At 37.6% G+C, this 20,569-nt stretch overlaps 1 protein-coding gene across 1 annotated transcript in view; it reads right to left on the minus strand.

Annotated features, from left to right (window-relative positions):
* LOC137284729 (uncharacterized) overlaps positions 1 to 12,240 on the minus strand; it is a 47,265-nt gene extending 35,025 nt beyond the window's left edge. Inside the window, exon 1 of the mRNA XM_067816649.1 lies at positions 11,926 to 12,240. Within this exon, the coding sequence (XP_067672750.1) occupies positions 11,926 to 11,983 (58 nt within the window). The 5' untranslated portion in view covers positions 11,984 to 12,240. The remainder of the gene's footprint in view (positions 1 to 11,925) is intronic.
* Positions 12,241 to 20,569: the final 8,329 nt, after the last annotated feature.

Below are 20,569 nucleotides of genomic sequence, written 5' to 3' on the forward strand. Positions count from 1 at the left end.
TCCATCATGTTTCAATCATTTTGTCATTTTGGTTCTATGATTCTCTATTGTCTGCGCAATGCCATAAATTGTTGCTGACAGGTCTTTCTTTGGTATCACTTTGCCCAACTCCACTGTAACCCACTCCTGCAATAATCTCTTACAGACAAAATCTATGATAATCCCCCATATAACACAGATAGTCGTGGCGTAACAGCTCCTGTGAAAATCTTTCACAAAATAGTAAAATAGAATGTAAAAATATAAATGATGATGATCTCTCACACGCAAGGCCAATGATGATTTCTCACAGAACCTAGTTCTTCAGGGAGTAAAATACTACAATATTCTCAATCCATTCAAAACGTATAATTATAAAGTAGTATGCACTTGCAACAGCATACTTATGTTTATATACGTATCGCCTAAAAGGAATGAATTGTCAGTGCCTTGCCATCCCCTTTCACCAGTGGGACCAAAGACTAGGCATGGTGTTTCAAATCTACCATAATTTCTTCGTCTATGTCAAAATCCATTCCCAGTAATTTGAAACGTGTTTGCCTCCAATAAAACTTCCGTTCCTTGCATAGTTTTAAAGGGAATAGTTTCTTCGACCCTATCCTTATTACCTTAGCTTTGTCAGCATTAACCTTGAGTCCTGAAAACCTCGCAAACAATTGTAGAGTATTTAGAACTGCATGCATTCCTTTTTCTGATCTATCTAGTGCTACGTGTGGTATCATCAGCAAATTGTTCTAAAATATGTTCTAAATTTCCCATTCTGATTCATTTTACATTCTGGTTCTTTCTTAGCTTGAGGGGTATGATCTTAACACATAAGATGAATATATAGGGGGATATTGGATCGCCCTGACGACAGCCTCTTTCTACTGGAGAATGGAACTACTATAACCGTTAACTAATACACTTCATTCAATTCCATTGAAAAAAAGAGAGATCCGTTCTTGTATGCTAGGTCCAAAGTTAAAGGAAAGTGATACCGTTTTTTTTATAGATTTTCTATCAACGGAATCATATGCTTTCTAAAAGTCTACAAGTAGGAGACCTGGGATTTGATAGATTTACATCAGATTACATAAAGTCTGGTTATCTCTCCTATATATCTACCTTCATCAAATCCTCATTTATAATTTCTGGTACCACAGTTTTGATTCTATTTGCATTAAAGTCGGGCTAATTTATGATATGTTTTAAAAGGAAAATTGGTCTCCAGTTTTTAAGAAATTGTTTCGGCCTATTTTCTTTTGGCATACACGTTATTAACCCCTGTTTCTATGATACGGATAGTGTACCTGTTCTGTAAGTATAGTCTAGAGATTTTCTTAGACATTTCCCTAGGTCTCTCCAAAAGAATTTAATAAATTCTTTCGCATAGCCATCTGATCCTGGGATTTTACCATTTTTAGTATTCTTCAGTGCTTGTAGTATTTCTTCATCTGTTAATTCACCTTCCAAAGATTTGTATAAACTACTGGTCAGTTTTGGAACAGCGGTATCTTTAAAAAGGTCATCCAGATCTGAGTACAATCTTCACTTGCGTATAATTTTTTATACTATGCTTTAATTTCATTAAATATTTCATTTTTTCTCAGTCAATTGAGTTCTATCGTTTTTTGTCAGAAGTTTAATGGATTTGTATAAAACATTTCTAAATTCTAGATGTAGGAACTATTTACTTGACTTTCCACCATGTTCAATTCATTTTGCCTTTGATCTAATAAATGAACCTTTAGTTGTGAGTGTTGCTAGTTTTTCAGTTTCTAGTTTTATTTCCTTTGCTTGATTTAATATTTCTATTTTGTCTTCTTCATTGTCTTTATTATCGAGTTCTTTTTCTAAGTTTTCTTTAAGTTTTCTTTTTCTATATTTATCTCTTTTTTTCGTAGAGTATTTGAGTAGAATATTGTCATTCCTCATATTTCCAACAGCCAGATTTCCCACAACATTCTTTACAACATCATGTCTGTAGAAAAAGAAATGAAAATATGGCAATAGGAAATCTAACTCTGTGGGTAGAAATGTAATTCTCAAAACAATTCTCCTCCTGAAGTTAAAACATCTTTTCAGTTCGTTACCTAATCCAACACAAGAATTTATAAAAGATTTCCAGAAAAAATGTTTTCAATTCATTTGAAAGGGTAAAAGAGACAAAGTTAAAAAGAATGTTATGGTAGCACCACCCAATAAATGCCCCTGATAGAAGACATGTTATAGCAGCTCGAAAACTAAGTTGCCTGAGAAGACTAAATAAAAGCCAAATATTTTTACGTACATATCAGATAACATTATTATCTTCGAAAATCTTTGGTTAGCTGATCCAGGTTTTCTTAGCAAACCAGTGCTACCATATATCTCATACGTCGTTTGGCTGATGTTTTAAACACATGGGCATATTTCATACAAAACAAATACCAGAAAGTTTATGATGTTTAGATGCTCTATCTCAACCAGTACGGCACAACAATAACATAAAGTGTTGATGGAAAACCTATTTTTATACCGATGTATTTGATAAGGAAGTAATCTTCATTAATGACTTCATGAACGACTCCGCAAGCATTTGCTGCGTAGATACATTTCAGTTAAAACATCACTCGGAAATTGAATTTTTGAGATATCAGGGGCTAACATTTTTAAGTACACTGAAAGACAGTCAGGAAAAATAGTGTGGCTTTTTCTCCCTCTTAATTTGAAATGTCTACAAATATCCAGGTTGCAAATTCTTTTATGTAACCTTGTGTGACATAAAATTCACAAAGAAACAACAAAAAAAGAGAAAAAAGTCAAAGAAGATGGGATGATATGTTCAATAAGGCATATAATGAACATGAATTCATACATTTTTATCTTATATGTTATAGATGTAGACAAATCTGATGTTTCAAGTCAAAATATTAATCAATATTTTCGCTACAAATAAATATATTTTTAAGATAAAATTCATGGATTCTCCTTTGTGTAGTTTTTGTGTTAAGTACCTGAAACAATTATTCATTTACTTTGTGATTGTGAATATGTCAAAGGAATAAGGGAAAAGATGACAGATTGGCTCAATGTAATTTCTGAACGCACAATACGTTTTTGAACTGAAAATATAATCGTTGGATCGTGGGGGAATAATAACCCATTAAATGCAATATGCTTGATTGTAAAAGCAATATGCTTGATTGTAAAACAATCAATTTACTGATGTAGCAGAAAAAATCAACACCAAATTTTCAGTGTATACAAAGATAATTGTAAATTATTACGGTGTGAAAAGGTTTCAAAGGACTTTTCAAAGTGCCAATTTTCAACCTTTTATAAATATTGGTCATCTTTCCACACCCTCCTCGCAACTTTTGACACGTGACATTTTACATTGAATGTTTATGGTGAATTCTTCAGTTTTGAGTCTCAGGTGCAATAACTGCTGCATTAGACTACATACAGAATGCCCAGTAATATGCTGCTATAAGACCCGTGTACACGTGATGTATTCCACATTGTAAGAACTGTGTACATTCCTATGCCATGTGATGTATTCCATACTGTAAGAACTGTGTACATAGCTATGACACGTGATGCATTCCATACTTAATAAAAACATTAAAAAAATAAAAATTAGGCATGGTGGCTCATCACTGGGTACTGTGAAACTCCGCCACAGGACACAGATGCTGACACATACAGAGGGGTAAATCTTGTAAAACCCTGTGGGAAGTTCTCAAAGCTCACTCACAACTGAAAGAGCATGGTAGACAGGTGATAACAGTAACCTTTACATTGTGTTCGTCATGATGTTTCCTTCCAGTCATTGTGAATGTATTTATATGTTGCCAGTCAATAATCACTGCTATCTGAGTCACCTTCGTAACCACAGGCATATCTTAAAAATAGCCATCGCAGACATCGCTGATCACTACATGAATTCAGACCTACTGACCTTTCAGCGTGACGGAAGGGTGAACCTCAACTTGCTAATGGTAGTAGTTTGAGAGCTAATAGAAAACCGACAACCTTTACATTATTACGATAAACGTGGAAATGTTATTTTAATATCTTTTTACGACTTTTATTGGCTCCTACTAGAAGCCATGGTCTCTAGATAGGTAAGCTAGGTTTCGGTGAGCATTAGCAAGTCTGATACCATCAGCAGGCCCGACAGGCAATCAATGACGTCATGTGTCAGGGAGGTGATTCCTTATTGTTGTCCTTTTTGATCACTTCAGGTAATTAAATATTGTTTCGCTTGTAGGAAACTTATCGACACCTGTTGGAGTCTGGAACGGTTTCAAAGCGTGTTCTCCTCTGGTTGTCAAAAAGCTGTCTTCTTTGGGCTTCTTCAGTTAATTCCCAAGCGGACGAGGTCGTTAATCCACGCAAAACGTTTTCCGATCGTGTTTTGGCACTGCCTGGGAATGATGAGCTGCCACAGTGTGCTTCTTAAAAGTCAGAACTTCCACAGGGACATGCACAAAGTGGTGTTTTGATGAGTAGATAGGTCAAGGTCAACTTGACGATCGATTTATCTGTATTGTCTGGTCTGAGGTTTTAAACCGTCTTCCAAGTACATGGTTTTGACAGGTCAGAAGGTGCCTGTACGTGCGGACATGCGTGTTTATACATGCGACCGGAACAAGATCCTTTTCAAATTACTTATATTCATCACACCTAAAAGTGATTGCCTCACGGCTTTGTTGAAAAAACTCCCAAATTCACAAATTCAATCGCTTAAATCCGATTGAATTCCACACCATATGCATTGAGTCGCTATCCCATGCCCTATATCAAATTAGGCAGAGGCTTCAGCATATGGAAATGAAGAGGTTGAATGCGTACCTCTAGAGTCTCATGTGCACACATATAAACACAGCTATTGAAGTGTGGACGGCAGAATATATATCACGTGTAGCTGGAAGGTAAAGCGCTGCCCAGTAACCAGTTTGGGTTAAGTCATGAAGACCAGATCTATCCCATCTGTCGAGTTTGAAATCACAGCAGTCTATTCTCACCTTAAAAGGTATATCCATATGTCATCCTTACTTTATGTGCATCATTAATGATCACCGGTCTGCGCAATTGGGATACGAATGCATGTGTCAAAAAAGCCAGCGAGCGTGACCATCTGATCCGTTTGTCGCCCCTTATGACAAGCATGGGTTACTGAATATCAGTCTCAACCCGGACTTTCATGAGTCGAGGTCACATCGGACATACTATAGGCATTTACTCAGTATGTATATAATATAACTATAAATTATGTGTCTGTAAGAATTGCAGATGGTTCAATAATATCATGAAATGAGACACTGATGTCGTTAATATAATAGTTCATCGTATCACGAAATGTGTTCGAAAGGTTTAGCCTCAATGTATTAATATTTTCAAAACTGTCTCTTCTTTGAAGTGCTATGTTCCTGTCAACTGCTTCCTAAATTTTACATATTAATTACAACCAGACGGGTCCTTCACGATATTTGAAAACTGCATCCATCATACAGTCTAATTTAATTTAAATATCTTTAAAACAAATCGATAAAATTATATATTATGGCTTCAGCAAATCAATTTGCAGCATCTGTAATACTTTATTGCGTTTATAAAGGGCAATTTGATTGTTAAAATGTTAAATTAATCACCTGTTCTGATGTGTGAGTTTGTACACTGTGTCTGAACGGAGTCAACTATTTTAAACTGTAGCACTATAGATCGTCCCTGGTGCCTGATTAAAACACCCAGTCACGTTCATGAACTTCGTTATGTCAGTGCAACAATCCCGAACCTGACGTCTACTGCATAAACCTACAATTCTGATATTTGCATTCTCAGGAATAGTGACAGGCACTCTGTATCATGTTATTCAGAACATTAATACATTGTGTAGATGAGTGAGTGAGTTTAGTTTTACGCCGCACTCAGCAATATTCCAAGCTATATGGGTCTGGATCAGACACTCCAGTGATCAACAACATGAGCATCGATCTGCACAAATGGGAACCGACGACATGTGCCAACCAAGTTAGAGAAAATGGCCACCCGAACCCGTTAGTCGGCTCTGACGACAAGCATAGTCGCCTTTTATGGCAAACATGGGTTGCTGAAGGCCTATTCTACCCCGGACTTTGACGGGTCTCATTGTGTAAGTGACAACAATGCAATGATATGTTGAGACGTCATATTGGCTGCGTACAAGGGTACATTACATGCGTGTTATCTGTCTCAGTATTGTGTTTTATCCCTGAACAGCATAAGTATACATCTATATAAGTAAACATCGAGTTTGACACTGCATTGCATTTCTGCATTGGCGCCTGCATGTTTGGAGACCTGGCTCAGCTACTCTGTCTGTCAGTGTGCGTGTTAGTTCACTGTGCTCTTATAGCATACCAGATAATATTTATATGGTACCTTTTAAATATCCAACGAGTACTTTTATGCTATAAATTGTTATCATTCAATGAACTGACTATTTGTCTGTCCCTTGTATCTGTATATTTGTCTGTCCCTAGTGTCTGTATAGGACTTCAGAATCCAGCACAGCCAATATGAGGTGATACAAACAAACTGAATATGCTGTTTTGACACTATACATAGATGAAGAAAATATTGAAAGAATTTTATATTTGATAACAATAATTCATCTAAATAGGATGAAACTGTACTGGGGTGAACGTGTTTGGGGTGAAATAACCCGCTACAGTAAACAACACATGGATTGTCCATTTATTTCCTTTATCCGTTTAAACATACGTTACATATGTCCAAACAACATGCGTGTATTATGCCCACACAGCATGGGTGTTATATGTCGAAACAACATAGGTGTATTATGTCTAAAGAACATACGTGTATTATGTCCAAACAACATAAGTGTTATATGTCCAAACAACATAGGTGTATTATGTCTAAAGAACATACGTGTATTATGTCCAAACAACATAAGTGTTATATGTCCAAACAACATAGGTGTTATATGTCCAAACAACATACGTGTATTATGTCCAAACAGCATGGGTGTTATATGTCGAAACAACATAGGTGTATTATGTCTAAAGAACATACGTGTATTATGTCCAAACAACATAAGTGTTATATGTCCAAACAACATAGGTGTTATATGTCCAAACAACATACGTGTATTATGCCCACACAGCATGGGTGTTATATGTCGAAACAACATAGGTGTATTATGTCTAAAGAACATACGTGTATTATGTCCAAACAACATAAGTGTTATATGTCCAAACAACATAGGTGTATTATGTCTAAAGAACATACGTGTATTATGTCCAAACAACATAAGTGTTATATGTCCAAACAACATAGGTGTTATATGTCCAAACAACATACGTGTATTATGTCCAAACAGCATGGGTGTTATATGTCGAAACAACATAGGTGTATTATGTCTAAAGAACATACGTGTATTACGTCCAAACAACATAAGTGTTATATGTCCAAACAACATAGGTGTTATATGTCCAAACAAGAAAGGTGTTTTATGTCCAAACAACATTCGTGTGCAATGTCCAAACAACATACGTGTATTATGTCAAAACAACAAGGGTGTTATATGTCCAAACAGCATGCGGGTATTATGTCCAAACAAGAAAGGCGTCATATGTCCAAACAACATACATGTATTATGTCCAAACAGCATGCGTGTTATATATACGATTAGTACTCTAGTAACAGACAGATTTTATTGGCTTCATCCATATTTGGCCCCTAGCTCCAGTATAGAGTCATTGGTTACAGCTACAGTGATTTGTGATGGACAGTCAAGGAAAGCATTTACCACTTGGCAAGGATACAATTTAACAATTACTTTTTGTTACTTCAGCGCCTTATAAACATATTGTGTTAATTTTCTTTGCATTTCACATTGGTATTTTTATATAAATTTTAGCATTGATATCTAAACTGACACCTAAATTGTGTATACAATGGCGCATCAAACATCTTGTATATCCTTATTAGTACATTTTACACTGATTCTTTCAAATTGCTCCCATGTCTACTAGTTTCTGTGTGTAGAGAATGAGAGGATACTTACATTCCTGTCGGTGCACATCTAGTTTTAGAATTAAGAAATTATACAGTTCCCTCTAAATACAAGGGCCGCCGATATCAACTATCGTATCACACACAGTTGTCTCTGAATGATTAACATGAATCTTCTTAACGCTCTATGTACACAATGTCATACATTCAGTACTATTTCATACACTGAGAATACTTCGGTAAACAAGTTACATGTCCAAACAACTTACGTAGTATGTGTCCAATCAGTACGCGTATTGTATGTCCAACCAGTATACGAGTTTTCTCGAACTTCACGTCAAAACTAAAGAGTTCATCGTTGACTTTCGCATGAAAACGATCATCAATCACACCTGTTACTATTCAGAGTCAAGAAGTAGAAGTAGTTGAAAACTACAAGTGTCTATTAATATTACTGACAATAAACTTTTCCTCCAACAGAATATCGATGCTATCTGTAAGAAATGCCAGTCCCGTCTACGCTTCATGCGCACACTCCGTTCACTGCAAATACACTCTTTATTATTAAACTGTTCTACATATCATGTATTCAGTCAACACGGTGTTGATATAGAACCTTAATTAACGCTCCAAAACAAGAGCAAGCTGGAAAGAGTTGTGAGAGGTACAGTGAAAATAGGCTCTTGTGAATTTTAGAAACTCTGTACATTTCAACTGTTTTCTAATCTTACCTCAAGTATTTACAATGACCCATCTCAAGTTTAAAACTCCTGTTATACGCTTTTACACTTTGGTTGCAAATATCCTATCCCCAATGTTAAATCTATGAGAGCAAAACAATATTTTATTCATGGTTAAATATCTCTTTTAAACCGTGCTTAAATATTCTGTTATCTGTTGCACTTAACTCATAGTTATTGTTATAGCTTTTATTCTTAACTTTTAGTGTTTCTAGATGCTACAGTTTTGGATGTCGTAAAGATTATTGTTTTAATTATTTATGTTTGTATGTCTGTATTGTGCTGTTTGTTTTGATATGCCATATACCTCTGATGTACACAACATTCCCTCCCAATAAAGACTCATCTTATCTTATCCAGTCTTAAATGTCCTATCACGTGTTATATGTTCAACCAGAATAGGTGTTATATGGCCTATCAGTATACGTGGTATATGTCCAATCAGTATACGTGTTATGTATTCAGTCAGTATACGCGTAAGATGTCCAATCGGTATACGTGTTATATGTACAATCAGTATACGTTTTATATGTCTAATCGGTATACATCATGATGTTATTTGACCAATCGGTATATGCGTATGTCGGTACATGTGTTATATGTCCACTGACATACGTCGTATGTCCTATCTGTACACGTGATATACATTCAGTCAGTATACGTGTTATACATCGACCAGTATAAGTGTTATGTGTCTGATTACTATACACGTTATACACGTCTTACCTGTGCAAAAAGCACGTGGTTTATGAGTCTGTGTAACATATTTGTTATCTGCAGGTTACGACGTTATCAAAACGCCATGGAACAGACACATACAGAGCCATCACTCTACAAATAATGACCTCAGTATGAAGACATCTTAAAGTACATTAACCTGCAGATGTCAAGTCTAAAAGTGGAAACTGTGGATAGAACACACGGACCAGATAATGCCAGCTAGTCCCACGGCACAGGAACCCAAACAACCTTGATATTCAAAGCGTTCATATTCAAATGTCACACAATAAGCGAGCATGCAATGTTTACAAACGTTTGTGTTCGTATTTCACAGCCACGCGGTCAGCTTTGAAAAGTAAAGATTTTTCGATCGATGAGTTGTGACGAACTTTGTAATATCTCAACTTCAGAAATCACCTTGTGCGTACATCGCATCGTTAATATACCGTATTGTCCGCCCTGTAATTTCTGGTGCTGTCTTGAGCGTCACAGATGCCATTCTGCACCTGGTTTAATTTCCTGAAGAAACGCACCTGGTTTAATTCCTGAAGCAACACGTCCGTATTAACAATATATATATATATATAGTTCATACATGTCCAAGAAGGACAAGGAAGAGAAGTGTCCGGACCAAAAGTTGTGTATATGACTGTCTGGGCTGAGGATGATCGCTGTTTGTGGATGTGTGTGCGTGCGTGTGTGTGTGCGTGTGCATGCGCGCGCATTTAAACAATGCTCACAAACGTCATATTTCCTTCTTTTTCTTATTTTTAGTCATTTTACATCCTATAGCTACACTGAAGCTCCTATTTCAGTATTATAACTATTTACGTTAATTTGTTGGCACTATTCTCGCTGGACGACGATGGAATAACTGCATTCTTGGTATTTTATTTTACATCAATATTAAACTGAAGCAATGCATTAAACTTCATCATGACTGACTACTTCAAAATACAAGAAATTGACCTGCCTTCCACCATGTCAACCGCCCTGACATTTTTAATGCACTTTCGCTTCTTTTCGCTGTAATGCAGAAGTCAAACAGCTACAGCTAATAAGCATACAAACACGACAATCAACCCACCGACAGCTTCACAACCCACCAGGATAACTAGCACTGTAATCACGTGAATAATTGATAATGTGCTAGCGATTGTGTGTAAAGTGCAGTATGTGTCCTCGATACAGAACTACGATTAGGTGAATAAACAGACTCACCAGTCAACTATGGTAGGGGGCGTGCGAGCGAAATCACTAACATTCTGTCATGAACCAAGAGAGTCAAGTATATCTGAGCTGTTCCACGGCATATTATATGTTGGTTAGTCGTTCCTTCACGAAGAGTTCGAACATCCTCATCAAAAATGCATGAGACAATACTGTCTACTAAATGTTTCATCAAATACATGGTATTCTTTAAACCCCAGTTAACAACATGACTTAAAAAAACCAAACATTGTCTCATGTACGATCTAATACACTCCAGTGTTTTCATAAGTACAACATTCGAGAAATAATTCTCAAGCCCTTCGGCATTGAATGTCGTCTCATGATTAAAAAACTAAACCTGAGATCTAATTGAAGTACAGGGCATCCCATTCAAGGAAGTTTTCACCTGACACAAAATAACAATCCAGTGCGACTGATCATCCCTAGTTTACACGATATCCAGTTCTGAAGGAATTCCGACAGACTCCGAATGCCCAATACCGCTGGATCTATTGAGACGGCTTAACGCGGTGTGAGCTGGGGCGTTTGGGGACTACAACAATCCCGTTATTAACAGTGCATCTGAAAGGTGTATAATCGAGCGTTGTGAGTTACGAGTAATTCAATATAGGACAATCCATTATGCCAACAACATTACAAGGTTCTCACAGTATAAAATATGGTGACCTTCCATTTTCCCCCTGGTGGGAGAGGAATGAAGTTATAACGTTTGGTATTATTTTTGCTGTAGGTTAGCTATGACTAACGGCCATGAAACAACGCATCTGCATCCAGATCGACATCTGATGATTTCTATCTCACTGACATGTGTGCTATGAAGCCGACTAGCCCTGACTGAGCTCTCGGTTTTGTTTCAGCTATACAGGTTGAGATTCCAGTTTTGCTATTCTGGCATAACGACAAGTGTAAACATGGATTATACAACACGAATCAATTCTCTCTCACATCCTTACAGACCTTTATATTAATCACGCAACTCACAATCAGTCTACGCTGATTGGTCTCCAACGAAAGCACCTCAGAGACAATAATACAGTCAGTTATTATACGCTCAATATCGTGGCCTATATTACTTAAAGAAGTATCACATCCTACCAGAAAACCGACAGTGCGTATTTATTGGAACGGATACTGTTTGGGCATCAATGGCACTGTACCACAAGTGTTGGTTGGCTCGTGCGACCCGGCCTTGATGGTAGCTTGGGGATGAGGGGATTATGTGGGGAGATTCAGAAACGGTTCCTACCTGAAGTTATCGTTGTCACCAGGAAACACAGCACTCTGCTATCAATTATCGAACCCATTGTTGTTTGGTAGCATGTTCCACTTTACCAGCCGTCACGCTCTCTTCATCAACTGAACGATTCACTCCTCCACTGCTGCTTCAAATCAGTTACACTTGCATCGACAATTACGGCGAAGCCAGGCAAGATGTTTATATTAACATTTCAGCTGGTATATCCTTTGGCAGTTCCAGACCATGCCTGGCTCACAAGCTCCTAGGTGAATGTTTCAGACTCCGGGATGTGATGTCGCTCCTCAGCCTCGCTTTCAAAGCGATCAATTCTCGTCTGCTCTGACAACCCGCGTGCTCTCGCAGACGACACATTCTACATCTCGCGTGATCAACCATTTTACTTTCCAAAATATGTGGAATCTAGAACCTGGTTCTGTGAAAAGATAAAGTTTATTTCAGGCGACAGTTTGGTTTTCCCTTTCGCCCTTCATTCAATTATATTCGAGAAATCTCATTAACCTCACACTTGAAGTCATGCCAGATACAATCCCTGTTTTCGTGCGTCGTAATTTCCTTTGCCATAACGAACTCACGTGATACAAGTAAGATCAAATAAACGCCTCGGTGTAAAATTAAACCACGAAAAGATGATTCTTCAATTTAATAAATGCTATCATTCCAAAGTAATTACAATACACAGTTCTAATGCCTCGCGCATCTCACTGTGATAATGATATCGTTGTTTGAGATCAAATGGTAGAAGATCGTCAAAAACACAATTTAATAAAACAATCATAAACAATAATAAAATATGAACTTTATCCATCCATGCATGCATTCACTCATCCATTTAATTTCAGAGAATGTCCATAAAAACCATCTGTGCAACGTTGATTACCAAATTTTAAATAATTCACAGACGGAACAAAAATAGTGTACTATATGCGGAAGGAAACTTGTCAATGACGTCATGACTGTTCATGGAGTTGTACCCATCGCCGCCACAGTGGGTGTAATTCTTCAAGATAAGGTAACTATTCCACTACCAGACTCTTGGCGGTCGTCAGTATGTCTGTTCATTTAATTAAGCACGACTAAATTACCCACTCTACACTGCAAGCCGTATTTAATCTTCATTGCGATCGAAAGACTTTCCGGACGCAACCAATAATTCAAGGGGAAGAATAAAGCTAGTTGTGCTTTGTCAAAGCCAGACGAATTATGCAAAACAAATATCAGAATTACCTAACTTGCTTCACTAGAACATCAGCATGATCCCCAACAGTAACACACTTCGCGGTAGGTATCAATATGGTGCAAGAAAAGGCATGTAAGCATGCTACGCTATGACGTCATAAGATTTCACGTTCCACTAGTATGAGGGGGGTAACAACCGTTTTGCTGTATATTGTAGGATGAATAAATTATGCATCTAATTTATGCCATTTTCCCATTCGACTCTAGCGAGCCGACGCGACGAGGTGTCGATACGCGATATACATGAACATGCCGAGGACTAGAAAACCTCGGGAGAAAAGAACGTGTTCGAGAAACAATGTTACCTTCAGGATGAATTATCTCGGGATTAATGGATCAATCGGAATTATCCTTTGTATGCAGCCTATTGTGGGACAATATCATAATGTGAGAGCAATATTGGTTATGTATGAGCTATTTAACCAAAGCCAGGCGATAAGCATGCATGAGGTGCTGCCAGTTGTCCGGAAGGACAACAATACTGAGATGTGATGATAGCTAATCGAACGATAGCCCGTCTGAAGTTCCTGACCGTTTTTTTCAGCAATCAATAATCTTTATTAATACACAGATTCTATACGGTCAACAAAAAATAATATTTGCATCTTACATTAGACTTAAACGAAAGAACACATTTTTTGCCATGGAGAGGCATCTCAAAACCCGAAGGTCACAGAGTGTCAAAAAGCATCTATCATGGTCTTAAGATTTCGAATTGGGAATATAGTTTGAATTGCTACTCCGCTTGTGTCGAACGACGGGATCCTCGGTATATTTCCAAAGGATTTTGAGTTATCGATGTTTTACTGTCTTATGAAAGTATGTGACTTTGACTTAATCGGCCACATTACAAATGCACGGTTGTCAGGTAGTATTTACCAAAGCAGCATATATTATACCTTTCACTTACCCTTTTCCAAAACTAACAACCCTGTCCGGGTATAGCAACTGGGTAAAGATGCAATCTACACACACACACATGCTGCCATAGTCACTCGGTGTGGAAATAGGGTGCGTCGTCCTAGGTACGACGAGGTTAATTCAACACATGAGCAATTAGCAAATCTTCCAAAATCACATTCACTTTAATCAGTTCCAGATCGACGGAGGTTTGGAAGTTTCATGTTCACTGTTATTGAGGTGAGGTGCACGTATTTGCCATAATCTAATTATATTGTATTACTGTATGGATAATGAGTTATCGTACTTACCGGTTTTTGTTAATGCAGCATATTAAAACACCCTGCTTCATCATGCCACAGTGGCACATCCACAAAATATCATAACGCACATACTGGAACTGTATTTTGTTTCTGTGTCGATTTCTTCTATACGTGATATTGACATATACATGTTTGTTGGTGTGTTTTCTAACAATCTTTGTTGCATTCTTTAAGTATAGCACCGTGTCTCTCATTCTGTAAATCTAGCAGTATGTCAAGCCATTGTCGTCTATAAACCTGTCAAGCATTTCTGTCAGTCAGTCAATCTCACTAGCTTCACTTTGTTTGCTAAATGTATCTAGCTTTTGCCTGTCTAACAATGTATCACGCTTTCTCTTACTCTCTCAATCTATCTTCTGTTGGTTTGCTAAATGTATCTAGATATCTCATAGTCTCAAGGCTTCTATTCACCTGTTTCATATTTATCAATGATCTAAATGTACACTTTTGCAATCCCTAAGACAAAATGAATGAACAATGGCACGTGTAAGCATCATCACTGAAAGAAACAACAGCTCACCCTCAACACACATACACACGTGATCATGACATACTATCTACATTTCAAACGTAAAATAGCATCTCTATGAACTGTTAATTATTCCGTAGGGTTACACTAAAATGATCATTTCTGAAATGATCATATTACAAATGACCAATACTTGAGTTAAAGAAATTTGCAAATGAAAAAGAGATCTGTAATTTTATCTTCCACTTCATCTTCAAATGTCAGCATCGGTGGAATGAGGTAAAGAAACACACCCATTCAATTCGACAGAATGTCATCTGTTTTTAACAGATTTAACATACGTTACAACGTTCATTGAACATTAACCTATGTGTGTGCTTCAAGCGCCGTATAGATATGTCTTAATCAGTCACCGTATTATTATGTAGTCGTTATATGGTATAAGTGCTCGTGCCAAGTTCTCCTTCATTCCCCTACGAGCTCGCTCATCAAAGCATGGATGGGAGCAGAGCGGATTTACATTTAATTAATCAGGTTTGATCTGCAAAGCCTTGCCACAGAGGTGACTTTGAAATCTGGGACCATGGATAACGAATGGCGAATAGGGAAGTAATTTTCGTTCAAACCATTTATTTAAGAAAGAAAACGACAACCATATTTTTCGCAGAAACTAAAGACGTTAAACTGATGCTTCATCATCGAAAGTTCCTGATAAAGATTGCAGTGTCTCATCTGCCGTAGTCTATGTGAGCTATGGCATCGTCCTGATAGATGTGTGAAGTAGCCTCAGGAACCGTTACTGCTTTGATATAACCTATGAATGTAAGAACATTCGCTTAATGACGTCTTCTTCATGGAGCCAAAGGATTAGCTGTATGCAGTAAAATACACTTGTATCGCCACTGACGTAAATACACAATAGATGGTATTGGCAATGAATCATCTTGCAGGACGTTTTGTCTGTAAAGAAGATTAATTAGGGTAATTGGCAATGTGAATGAGTTTTTTGACGACACATATTGATGCAAGCGATGGTGGTATATTTTCTGACCAGAACACTCTGCTTCAGGTGTTGATTGTATTGTATGGCATTGTATGATCTAGGTTTCATAAACGTCTGTAAGTACGAATGCCATTGAAGAGGCAACGCCCATGCCGAGAAACCGATTCCTTTTGGTGTAAATGGCGAAAGAACTGTGAAAATTATTTGCGACAAGGGTACCCATGCCCTGTCACTAGCGGGACAGATCTCTGTCCTATATAGGCTGATCAATTTCACCATGATAGCTTTACTCTTGCAGGCGCTTCCGGGTTGTGCTAACTTCGGTTGTATCCTTGGCGTGGTTGCGAGCTTCTTAAGACTGCATTATAAAAATACATATGTCTGGAATTACATATGCATTAAATATGTCTGGAATACGTATGTATGTGATTGAGAATTTGCGAAAGGTTATATAACGGTATTATCTCCGTTTGAATCACTGAAGCACAATTCCGGGTAGAACTCACTCCAGATACATTCACTAAAATTCACCTCATTGTCAACAATTCTTTGTTGACAAAACGCCCTTCTGAATATGTATAGAAGCTATGATTCGATAGTGAAGCAATAATCATTTACATCTTAGAGTCTGGTTGTAAAACCTTAAAACACGAATTTAAGATGACTTTATGCTCTCTGCGAAGTTGGTCACACATCCATAATACACTACATTGTTACTAACTCGATTCACTGCTGATCCATAGATGGAGATATCCCTACAAAGCCCAGAAGTCATTTAAACAACGTAACACAAACTCAGTAACTACATGCCTTCATCCTTGGGGAATTCGCCTCGTGATGATGGGACATGTAGTTTCATTTCTATCTTCAAAGGTTCAAGATTTCTTTCAAAAATGAAAGCAAATGTCATCGAAGTTTACGTAGAAATCAATATGCCACATGATGCACTTCCCGTGCAGAAAATCTGTGTGGAGTTTGGGGAAAGAACATCCCACAAACCGTATTCCAGTTGAGCAATCTTTTTGTCCCTGTTTGTTGAACTGCATCTTTATGCATACGAGTCAGAACTTCCTCTTGGTTGACAAAGCAACCACAGCAAACTGAAAACATGAGGAGATTAAGCTTCAACTATAGATGATTTGATATCGTTCCAAATAGTGAATTACTGTTCAGTGATCTACTAACTGAGTTAGAATTACAAGCTACTAAAATAACTGCTTAACTCAGTCATCGTTAGATCAATGCATTAAAGTTTGGCTGTTTGACAACAAGAATGACGTCTGTTTTTGAAAAGCCAACTCTCCTTTCATGTCGAGATACACTCCAGCTGCTCCGGTTGTTGCTGTCTACAACCGAGAATGCTTGTCTACAGAGAGATGAAAGTCCAAGACTGGCATGGAGTCACCGATAAACAAGTGATAACAAATAATTTATATTTAGCTGTGTTTATTTGTGACTGGTGGCTCCGCAGACAAAATCATCGTCACTATTTTGTCAAAACGTCTCAGAAATTCTATTTTAAAAAAAACTATATATGGTTTATTATTACTTTCTGCTTTCATGAATATGGAGTTGAACGAAACTCCAATACACTCTCAAGGTAAAACAACTGAACAGGGTACACCGACACGCTAACCGGGAACCTTGTTGTGCTAACTAGGTGAAGACTAATAACTGTCGTGTATGATTCACTTCGTATCTAGATGTCTGGGACATTTGCTAATATCAAATCTTATTTCATGCTGACGTTCTGTAAGTGTGCACGGCTCGGTTGTTCTTTTCACTTGTGTTCTCTCTACGCTTGAACGACATCCCATGTTCTTTGTTGCTCTTTGATGCTGAGGAGAGAAGTATAATGCAGTCCAATAAATAATGAAGACTTTTCCACCAAGTCACCGGAACCAGTAGACTCTTTCGACGTTCGCATACTTGGGGACAGTTGACGACTACCCAGGAGCAGTTGTTGCTGCCGTTGTTGCTGCTCGTAATGTCAGCTAATGAACTGCACGTGTCATGAGTGAAACTCTCAAGAAGATACATATTTTCTCCAGCACCAGTAATAATACTGAAGACGTTCACAAACGCTGTTGAACAGGTATTCATCCAGTTATAGCGTGACTATCAGCAACAACAAAGTATCAGGTTACAGTGTGCTCTGTCAGCCATGCAAGAGTCACAGATCAACTAATATCTGTCTCACAGTCCCCCACAAGTATGTTATAAAAATGCAATATCAAGTCTATACATATATATAAATATATAAAAGTCTAGAAAATAAGGGCAATGACAGGTCTGGGTCCTTTTGGATCTCACTGTCATTACAGGTTGTGTAGGTATATCAGTTTACAATATTTAGAAGAATAAATATCAGTGTATACCAGATCTATTCGGCTTACAGCGACAAGCATGCTGTACTTGTGACAGACCCGGAAGCCTCTCACTGAATGGTAGTAAAATGAATAAAGCTATTACATAAAGTCTGCTAACCGTGCAATAGGCCTGTACACAGTCTACCATGCCATCTCAGCAATGTCAAGCCCAAGTAAACAGTGAGATTCTGGGGCAAAGATGTCAGCCTTGAAGACCGATTCAGTAGCTGCCCGGCTGCCAATACCAGTTTCGTCCTCGGAATCATTTGGCTATTGAGATCAATACCTACTCACTAAAAGAAAACGCGTTTGATGAAATGCATCCCTTCTAATTTCATTGAGGCCTCTTAAAGACCAAATTATGTCATTCTTAAGTCATGCTCTTAACCTAACTGTTCTATTATGCAGTTTCATCACTATGACATATTCGTATTCATTCTTGGCACTTTGGATAAATAGTGCCCTAAGAGTATTGTTCCTAGACATGGGCATATTTGGTAATTGGAAAATTAAAACTTGATAAAGCTAAAATCAATACTTAAAGTATGCAGTGGTTTTGTTTCTGTAAGACTTCCTGTCTATTGAAGGTTTACCCTGTTCTTGTGGGAATGTCGTTAACGCACGGTTCCGTGTGCAACGGTGTCATGAAGACACTTCAAGAGACTTCATTGGAAATAACGGACCTAGAACCATTCCATTAAGAACTGAATGATATAACAGAGAAAATGTAATATTTTTATCTATTTCTTGGCCTGATTAAACGTTGAATCTTGACATTATTGATATATTCCCTCCTTGCGCAGCGAGTAAACTGACTACTGTGCTTTCCCATCAATTATTAAACACTGCAACATGTACAGCTTTAATAATCATCAGCGCCCTGGGAATTGGCTTTTCCTTCCTGTGAAACAACTGACATAAAACGAAGAAACCATTATGTCACTATCAACACGTAGGTCTCTTTACTTGATCGTGATGAGATATATCTGACAATTGGTTTTATCGTCAGAACTTTAACTTATTAACTTAGCACACTTAGTGACCGCTATGATACAATGTGTTTTTGTATTGTTTGTTGGTTTCACAAAGAATTATTTTGCGTAGCGATCCAGGGGCATGTTTATGTTACAATTTGGAAATCCACAACACCAGAAAACATGACTGTCACTCTACCTTCTCCACAGCGTTGAAGCTATCTGCCGGTGGAACACTTTACACTTTGGGTATATATATTAATTGATTCCGAGTCTAACTTCCTCTGGTGAACGTTAACATGGGTCTTTCAATGACCTGGTTATTCTTTTCAGTTTGAAAAAACAACAACTGGATTATGACATGACAGTTACGACTCGTGACACAACAGTGGAATGTGTTCTGAACACCAGTGTCATCAATACCTCTTTAATGAGACTTAAAAAAGTTTCGATGTGAAAGTCTCTAAGTAATTTCTTTCATTCTTCGCTGAGTATCCACTTTACAGTTTCTTACAGTGTTCGTGTTTGATTGTTTGACAGTGGGCCTCTAGCCACCTTCTAATGAAGACTCTCGATAAAAGCATGCTGTAAATGAAAATGGTTTTATGCAAATGTAGCGTTGGAAACCCGTCACGTACGTAAAAGAATGGAATATTTGAGGAAAGAAATGTGACTCACTTAAGACGTTGACACTGCCCCCAGCTGAGTAATGTTCTGTACGGAATATGTATTGCATCAGAACACGTACACTTCCATTAGTTCCCTTTGAAAATTAATCCATTTTACTTGAGTTCTGAAAATTTACATCCACGTGATCATACACTACAATTACACAATCCAGACAAACACTTAAACCTGGGGAAGCATTTCCAAGATGCTTTTAAGGCCAACATGCATTTCATAGTTGCTTTTGTTAAACAAAAAAAAATTGCTATCTTGGATACAAGAACACGTGGCTACCTGGCTTTCCGACTTGCCATGATGCAGTGCTGACTGAAATTGATCACATGGCTCGCGTACCTTGACAAAGTAGGCGTTCGTTCACATCACAATACATTACAGATCGTTGAGCAGAAACACCATACGTCTCTCAGGATGTGTATGTTTGTGTTGACTACTGCAGTGTATAAGAATAAATATGGTCGTTTAGAATGGATATAGGTTTTAGACATTATGAAGATGTTCTGACTCCTTTAGTTGAGATGTCGTTTGACAAATTTGTTGGAAGGAGTAGATTGTGATTTCTTCTGGTGCGTAGACAGCAAAGATAACCAAATACAGTTCAGAAACTTGTACTTATGAAACCCGTTATGCAGAGAAGATCTTAAACCACTCAACTGTTTTTCAGCTGTAGTTGA

Source organism: Haliotis asinina, chromosome 5 (assembly GCF_037392515.1).
Source record: "Haliotis asinina isolate JCU_RB_2024 chromosome 5, JCU_Hal_asi_v2, whole genome shotgun sequence".
Taxonomy (NCBI): Eukaryota; Metazoa; Mollusca; class Gastropoda; order Lepetellida; family Haliotidae; genus Haliotis; species Haliotis asinina.